The following is a 9,311-nucleotide window of genomic DNA, read 5'->3' as shown; positions in this document are numbered from 1 at the left end:
TTCTATGGGAGGTGGGCTCCATTGCTAGTCCGCTAAGATAGTCACCAAGGAACTCCTAAGGCTAGATTATCGGTTCTAAGAGTATGAGACTAAGACCTCACTAAAAATGAGGTCAACATGCACCTAGTGCAAAAAATGTTATTTCTTAGCCATAAATGATCCTTCTTCAGCTCAGTCTGTAGGACCCTCCTTACGACTAGTATCTCTCTCTCATATCCTTGGAGTTTATGTTCCTCATTCCGATCCTTTATTGTTTCCTCCTCACTCTCTTCCTCGATGACACCCTGCTCAGTGAAGGAAACAACTTGACACGTAAGGCAGTTGGAGGCAAAAGAAATATGCATTTTTCATCCTTCTTGAACGAATAAGTATTCTTGAATCCTTCATGCTTAGCCTTCCCCCCCGCCACATCCTCCCCAACAAAATATGGCAAGTGTCCCTGGGTACCATGTCGCACCACACCTATTCCTGTAACTGGTCTTCAATAAAGAACTCGATGAAACACTATTGGTTCATACATATCTCATTTCCCTTTTTCAACCAGCTAGGATAATAGGGCTAAGGATACTTTTGCATGGCCAAATTCAGTTTCTTCACCATCAGAGTGAATACCATAGTCTCATTGCTTTCACCTTCAATAATTAGGTTATAGACCTTCCCTCTCACGGTGCACCTGGTGTGAAAAATGCTATGTTTTATGCACGAATAATCCTTCTTTGGCTGTCTGTAGGACCCTCCTTACGACTAGCATCTCCCTCTCATATCCCTGGAGTTGATGTTCCTCATTCCGATCCTTTATTGTTTCCTCCTCATTCTCTTCCTCGATGACACTCTGCCCAGTAAAGGAAACAACTCGGCTCATAGGGTAGTTGGAGGCTGTGTTTATAGCCTTGACACCTAAAACATCTCCCAACAGACACTATACTGAGTGTTTACTCTTCTTGGGCTTATTTCCACTTAGATCTATCTTGTCATTCCCTTGTCCAGTCTTCCCAACATCTGATGTAACCTTGTTGGTAGCTACAAACATTGGCAGTTGTTTGAAATAGGGTGGTTGTTTGCTTTATTTCTGCAGTCTCTCAACCTTCAATGCTCTGGTCTTGATATCTCCCAGTGACTAACAGGGCTACATTTAAATAACATTACTGATAGCTGACTTTAGACCTCCCAAATATTTGGCTATAGTATGTTCCTTTGGCTCGACCAACTCACATTTCATTTGAAGCTACTCAAAATGTGTCGTGAATCCCTCTATTGATAAGTCTCTCTGCTATTGGTGACGGAGCCTCAACCACATATCCTAACAATAGTAAGGAGGTAAGTATTTCCTTTGCATTTCCTTGAGAAGTATTTCTTTTTCATTTCCTTCTCTTTTTCTCCCATGTGGTAATCTCATAACTTTTTTCTCTCCTTATTTGTTTATGTAAATTTTGCACCACAAAGAAGCGCTCTTTTTTAATTTGATGGTCACGAGTTTCACCGTCTTGTTTTCTATCACATTTTTATACTCGAAGATTCTCTTAACTGACTGCAACCATTTGTTGAAATCATTTTGATTCATCTCTCCTTCGAACTCTAATATATCCACTTTCACTTTGAATTTTCAATGTCCTCCATACGTTGCCTCCTCTCTCGGGCTCCTTTGAATAAATTCCAAAGCATCGTTGCTTGTCCCCCTCCTCACTGAAGTTCTTCCTATGGAAGGGGGTTCAATTTGTCTCTTTTTCTTCTTTGACTCTCGATATCATGATCAAGGGTAACTTCCCCTTGGGTCTTGTCATCAATCTCTGCAGGCCTCTGTTGAAGTCGACGGATTCCTCGTTGTATATCTTCCCAGGTAGGTTTCAACATAAGTCTCTTTGGTAGCGTGGTTAGGGTTTCAATTGGGGGGAGTGGAAGGGGGTACTGGATTAGGGAACATAAAGATTTCTAGAGGGTGGAGGTAGGTTTGGGGTATGGCGGAGGCTAGAAATCCTATGGTAGGGGTTATGCTAGCTCTCTAAAGTGAACCAAACTCACAATAGGGAAAACGAATATTATTACTCAAAAGCAAATAGGAGTTACAATCATGGACACTTAGAACTAACAAAGATACACGCTACTCAATTAGGGGTGAGGATGATGACAAAGGGTTGTGGTTAAGGGAGTATTAGCAAGAAAAGCAATGGGGCAGTGGTCGGAAGGGGAGAGGCGGCGGCCAACAGGTGAGAAGCTGGAAAAGGGCGGAAACAAGCATGAGGGGCTGAAAGGGGTGACAACGAGCAGGTAAGGGATTCAAAGAGGCAGTAACATGCTGGAGAGGGTTTGGAATGGGCGACAACAAGCAGGTGAGGGGGTTGTCGCCCAGAGAATGGGCAACAACAAGAAGGATAGGGAAGGATACATACTACCTCGGGACGAGTTATAGCTGTAGCACGTTCTGCTGTTGGATACAACTGTAGGAAGAGAAAATGGATGCCAACGACTGTCCAGACAGAAATTTGTAAGAGAAAACTGACTTAAAATACAATAAATAACATATATATAGCGTAAAGGGGAGTGGGCCCCGCTCTAAATAGGATGGAAATGCATGCTAGGTAGGACCGGTGGGTCCTTCCCTTTGACTGGACCGAACTAGTCCCAAACCTACACTACACTTGCTTGATAGGGGAGCGTTGAAGCCACATGTTGGACACAAATATGGTAGCTATGTGGAAGTGTCCAGCTTCATAGGGAATTGAGTTACATTCCCTCCATACCATATTGTAGTGACTTTAGAAAACAAGACTAGTCATTACATTTACAATATTAAAAACATTATGGGTTTCACTATTATGAAGTTCGTGTTTTGAGTTCACAACGTGAGGAGTTGATCCTTGAAATTATCACCTAAAATTCGTTATGACAATGCTATTGTAGCTATTATTTTTCTTTTTTTTATTGTAACATTATAAGACTGTAAAATGACTGAAATTTCGCCAACATTGTTCTGTAAGCCTAGAGTAGATCAATAACTCTGGTATGAGTTTTCATAAACAAAATCTAAATTATACATTGCGCTATTTGGGCTTGCAGTACACCCTCAGGCAGGTAGGCTGGCAGGCATAGATCTATGATATTTTTAGGCTTGTAATGAAAGAGAGATCATTTTGGAATTGGTATGCGCATGCATTTCCACTAAGATAATTAACCACACCGCTATTCAATTCAGTTAAACTTTTCTGTTAAACAGAATTAGCATATTCTTCTTAGATGAGTGCAGATTGTAATTTAGTTCTTTTGCAGATCCATCGCAGATGTGAAACAATTTTTTGAGCCCATAATCCTGCATTTTGGGAAAAGATGGAAATTTCTGCCAACAACCTTAACTATTCTGCCTGAAGATTATCTGATAATCAATGTGAGATTTTTCAGTTCTGATGGAAGATTTTATAATAGCCTACTATTTGCACTCTTCTAAATCATCCATTGATTTGTTATATTTTCATTTTAATAGAATAAAGGAAGTATTTGCCTGGGCATACTTGATGGCAGTGAAGTGCTTGATGGAGGAACTATCATCTTGGGAGGTATTTGGAGTTTTCTCTTACATTTGAAGACTAGCTTTTTTTCCCCGCAGAATGTTAAGAAATTATGTTTTCTTCCATCTCTTTTTACATTAGATGAACTCCAGAAAAATGAAGAATATGTAAAATTGATTCAGTTTTTTAAAAGATTATTCCATTTTAATAAGAAAGGTGGTTTCATATTGTTTTTGTCTTGTTTTATCAAACCCATTTCAATATTTAGGAGTATTCTTGTGAAATATTTAGTGCCTATTTGGGATCATTTTTTATTTTATTTTTATTCTTGTTTTTAAAAATATGTTTTTTGTTTTGCGTATTTTTTACATGTTTATATGAATTATTTAAAAAAAAAAATTCATTTTTTAAACCACTCAAAATTGTTTCAGATCATTATGTATGTTTTTGAAGAGTGCCATATCACTACTGGCCATTGCTGTCTACTTAACTACCATAGTCCCTATTGCTTACCTCCTTCTGCTGCCGATCACAAGTCTCTGTCGTCATCATTGCCTCATTAGCTCAAGAAAGATAATATTATGTGCGGAGACTGGACGTAACTCTACGTTTGGACTCCAATCCAAATTTGACATGTGAACGCAACATACTTTTTAATTAAATTCATTAATAATGGAGAAGCTCGACCCGACCCGACATGGCCCTATACTGGGCTTAAAATATGCTTTGCGATTCAAAATAATACGACAGGAAAAGAGTAAGAATAAAAGAAGAGCAGATAATAAAACAAAAACATGTTGCCGAAACTCTTGAAGAATAAGAAGCAAATAGCAGTGAAGATGTAGAGCAAGCGCAATACTAACATGAATGAAAACGTAGAGTTGAAGGCATCAGTAGATTTATAACACACCTCATTATTGTATCTCCAAAAAAGTCATTCCAGATGTCAATGAAAGTTGTGAGCCATAATTAGCCAACTCTCTTGCAAGTAATGAATGAAACCTATGGGTACAAAAATGTTGTTTTCAAGACAAAGGTACAACATTAGTTGAATGCACAAAATGGACATAAAATCTATAGAGAATCAATTGAAATTTTTCAATAAAAACTTCTGAGTCACAATTATCCAATTTTCTAACAAAGAATAATTTGAAAACATGAAAGATAACAATGTTGAACTCAAGAAAATCAGTGGCACAACATTGTTTTAGTCAAAATGCACATAAAACCCAAAGCACATCATTAAAATATAATATTGAAAGCTTCGAAGTCATAATTAACCAATTTTCTAACATGCAATGAATGAAAATATTGGGTACGTCAATGTTGTTTTTAAGAAAAGGAAGGGTAGAACATTGTTTTAGTCGATAAAGTGCGCATAAAACCTTAAGCGCACTAATTGAAATTTATCAATGAAAACTTATATATTACAATTAACTAATTTCCTAAGATGTAATGATTGAAAACATGGACTACAACTATATTGTACTCAAGAAAATCAACACAACATGGTTGTTCTATAGAAAAAATATAGAACACCATTCAAAATCATTACTGAAAGCTTTTGAGTCACAATTAATCAATCTCCTAGCTTGCAAGGATTGAAAACATGAATTGCAATCATATTATACTTAAGAAAATCAGGAGTACAACATGGTTGTAGTCAATAAAATATTATGAGTCATAATGAACCAATGTCCTTGCATGCAATGAATGAAAACATTGGATACATAAATGTTGTTTTCAAGAAAAGCAATGGTACAACATTGTTTGTCTATAAAGTGCACATAAAACATAAAACCTAAAGAACACCAATTGAAATTTATCAATGAAAGCTTATATGTTATAATTAACCAACTTCTTAGCATGCAATGATTGAAAACATCGATTACGACTATGTTGTACTCAAGAAAATAAAAAAAATATAACATAGTTAACAAATTTTATAGAAAAAAATATTGAACATTTAAAATTATGACTAAAAGCTTCTAACTCACGATTAATCAATTCACTAATTTGCAATGCTTGAAAATATGGATTGCAATCATGTTGTACTCGAGAAAATCAGGAGTGCAACATGATTGTTATCAATAAAGTCAACATAAACCGTAACAAAAGCACTATTCAAATTTATTACATAAAACTTTTAAATCACAAATAACTAATTTACTAGCTTGTAATGATTGAAAACATGGATTACACACACGTTATACTCTAGAAAATCAGAAGTACAACTAGGTTGTAGTCAACAAAGTCTACATAAAATCCAAAAAACATCATTCAAAATTATCACTTAAAGCTTCTTAGTCACGATTAACCATTAGCTTAGTATTCAATGGTTAAAAACATGGATTAAAACTATGTTGTACTGAAAAAAAATCAGAAATACGACATGGTTGTACTCAACAAACATTAAATAAAACCTCTCAAACATCATGCCAAATCATCACTGAAACATTACAAGTCCCAATTAACCAATTACCTAACATGCAATGAATGAAAATGGAAAAACGTTTAGTACAATCATGCTATACTGAAAAAAAGCTGACGTACAACATAATTGTAGAGAATAAAGTCAAAATATAACCTAAAGAACACCATTTAAACTATCATCGAAAACTTTTGAGTCGCATTAAACTTAAATTTCCAAACATAGTACTCAACGTGTTAGCATGTTATAAACCTACCTATGACTTCAACTCTACATTTCATTCATGTTTGTATTGTGTTTGTTCTCTATCTTCACGATTACTTTCTTCTTCTTCTAGGGTTTCAGTGACGTTGTTTCCTTCCATGTTATTTTGAATCACAAAACAAATTTTAAATCTCATATAAAGTCATGTCAGGTCGCGCCTTTCCACTATTAATGAATTTAATTAAAAAATATGTCAGGGCTATGTGTCAAATTCAAATTGGAGTCCGGACGCCCCCACGAAATATGCCATTACGTGCCCACTTCTACGTTTGTAGTGGTCATCAACGCCACGTAAATCAATTTATTCAATATTCAATAAGAATGTATAGGAAAGTTTACATACGTAGCACACAATTCTTATGTATTTACATATCACACACCTTTGGCGTTTTAAACTTATCAAATGAAAAGGTGTATTTCACATTCAAAATGTTGTAATAGTGTTATTTTTGATATGATATTAAAAATTTGACTGCAATATGCATAAATATGTAAGTTTAGGAGTGAGATATGTAAATAAATTAGAATTGTGTGCTATGTAAATTGCCCAAATAAATGTATATATTTAAAATGCTACCCATGCTTTATTTTAAATCAAAATAGAAACCCAAATAAAACTAAAATAGAAAATAATCATAATAAAAATAAAGTGATCTCAAACATCCTCCAAAAAACAAACTAGCATTTTTCATCCCATCCTACTTTTGCAAGTTGATCCCAAGACTCTCTGTAGCGTGCTTATGAACTTTTGATTGCAATTTGCAGATATCTGGCATCGTGGTAGATTGGTTGTATATGATAATGTGCTGCTGAGGATCGGATGGGCTCAATCTGACTGTGTCAAGCCTCAGAAACCCAGGGACTTCCCTTTCCTTTTCTAATACCCATAAAACAATTTCAAAATCACTCAAGTGGGCCCCACGCTGGTAATATTTTATCACAAAATACCCATCATCTTAACGTATAATTCAGCTTTCATATCTCTGATTTGCTGTAATATTTCCATTTCTTTAGGTTTTCTGCCAAAATGCTGCTTGAAATACTTAATTTTTGATGCACCACCATTTTCTTTATCCTAAGGCAGGCCTGTACTATTTCTGTACTGTTCATAACCTGTTTCTACTCTGCAGCTGAATAAATATATGCAGGATATTATCTCCTGCAACGCCAGAGATATCTACAGATTCTGGCAAAGCAATATTAATTGATAATTATTAATATACATTTTATTATGATTATGCATTCATCTGTATCTTATTTTTCTGCGCCAGATTATTGCGCAGACGGCACATGCATCGCGCGTGCGCCGTCCAATGAATTTTTATTTTAAATTAAAAAAAAAAGTTTAAAAGTGAGCTCACTGACATACATTTTTTGGTAAAGGGGAAGTTTTTATTGGCCCACCGCACGTATCTCTACGTGCGGTGGGCGGACACAATAATTTATCCAGATTTAGGGTACCTATCAATTTAGTTGTCATTTTTGTTTATTTAATAATTTAATAATGTTAATTAACAGTTAATAATAAGGTATATTATACATTTTATATTTATTTTTATGATTTTTTTTGTCTAGTAACTTGATTGTTTTCCCATCATTTCTACATGTTTCAGTGTAATGCTGATTTGAACTGTTCCATCTGTAAAAAGTATCCATGCTTCCCTTGTTATATATGTTTTTTCATAAATAAATAAGAAAAGTGGGAAAAAAATTAATTTTTTTATGTAATTCTATTTTAATTGAAAGTAATTTTTATAGAATTGCATAACAAAATATAATTTAGGGTTGTAAACGGTCTGATTTGATTTTTGAGGTGGCTCGAAATTAGATCGAATAGACATTATATGGATCAAAATGGGCTTATGGCTTGATTTGATCCATGTTTGATCCAGCTCGGTTCAAAAAGGAATAATGCCGTCTCCAATTGTAAACGTACCGGCTTGATGTTGTTTTTGGCTTTTGAGCTTGATCGATCCGGCTTAAAATCCCACTTGATCTGTCTCAAAAAAATAATTGTCAACATTAATGCAAAATTGCTTGATTATGCAAAAACACAACCATTCATTATAATGGTCAACACTCAACATAAAATGCAAGTATGCAATTGATAAATAAACCAAATAATCCTAAGAGTGTTGGCAACAACAAAAATATAATTCTCATTTATAGGAAAGGAGTAGAAACCTAATCCATGCAAATCTAAGAAGAAAGTTGCGAGATTGAGGATTGATGGAAGAAAATTACTAATTAAAGTAAAAGAAGGTGAGGTCGGAGAGAAGGATATCAAGCATGAGCGAATGATATAACCAAACATACGAGGCTTGCAAGATCGTCAGTCTGTGATTCTGCTTCTCAACTATCCCATTTAAATGCGTAATCGCATTTGTGTGATATTTATTGATTTGATTGAGCGCCGGTAGATTCGATCTAGTGTCGGTTTGAAATTAGATTGACATAAGTGCCTGATCAAAGGGTGCGGCCTGTAGCTCATCTCTTTCTTCTTTACTCAATTTCAAGCCGAGCTCTAAATATTTTGTTTACTCAATATAACTTCTTATATGTTCTCACCAATTATGATTAAAAATGTTTGAACTCATATTTTTTTTTCACATAATGAATTAAAAACATTAAAAATTCATGGACATTATCTTGAAATCTGTGTAATGAGTGTCTATTTTGCATTATTTCTAAAAAAAAAACTCTATAAAAAGAAAGAAATTCATGTAATAAGAGATCAATGCTCAAACATTTGATATACATTTTCCTTTCCTCAAAAAGTTTGCAATTTCCCCCTCTTCTTGGTACTCATGCAATAAATCATATATAATGATTTATCAAGATAGGATCTACTTGTCAAGATCCCATAAATAATCATTGGAGAGGGCAGCTGTCTAGTTTGGTTTGGGACCCCACATACTTATATGTAATCATTCATAACTACTATAAGCCCCCACCTAATAACTAATTGATTGGCCATTGTTGAGCTTGCTAGTTAAGGAAGATCTTGAAACTTCCCCCAAAATCACCCATGTTTTATAAATTTGAATCAGTTTGATTTTATATTTTGCAAATTTTAAATTAGATTTAAAATGAATATATATATATATATATATATA

General features: G+C 34.6%; 1 protein-coding gene across 1 annotated transcript in view; it reads left to right on the top strand.

The window, feature by feature from the left end:
• LOC110028511 (aspartyl protease APCB1) overlaps window positions 1-7,626 on the top strand; it is a 44,456-nt gene extending 36,830 nt beyond the window's left edge. The window contains exons 7-10 of the mRNA XM_020730391.1: window positions 3,265-3,379; window positions 3,476-3,548; window positions 6,961-7,121; window positions 7,210-7,626. Of these exons, the coding sequence (XP_020586050.1) occupies window positions 3,265-3,379; window positions 3,476-3,548; window positions 6,961-7,076 (304 nt within the window). The 3' untranslated portion in view covers window positions 7,077-7,121; window positions 7,210-7,626. The remainder of the gene's footprint in view (window positions 1-3,264; window positions 3,380-3,475; window positions 3,549-6,960; window positions 7,122-7,209) is intronic.
• Window positions 7,627-9,311: the final 1,685 nt, after the last annotated feature.

This window comes from Phalaenopsis equestris, unplaced genomic scaffold (genome assembly GCF_001263595.1).
Source record: "Phalaenopsis equestris unplaced genomic scaffold, ASM126359v1 Scaffold000513, whole genome shotgun sequence".
Taxonomy (NCBI): Eukaryota; Viridiplantae; Streptophyta; class Magnoliopsida; order Asparagales; family Orchidaceae; genus Phalaenopsis; species Phalaenopsis equestris.
The sequence above is the reverse complement of the archived record's forward strand: the minus strand, read 5'-3'. Positions and strand labels throughout refer to the sequence as shown.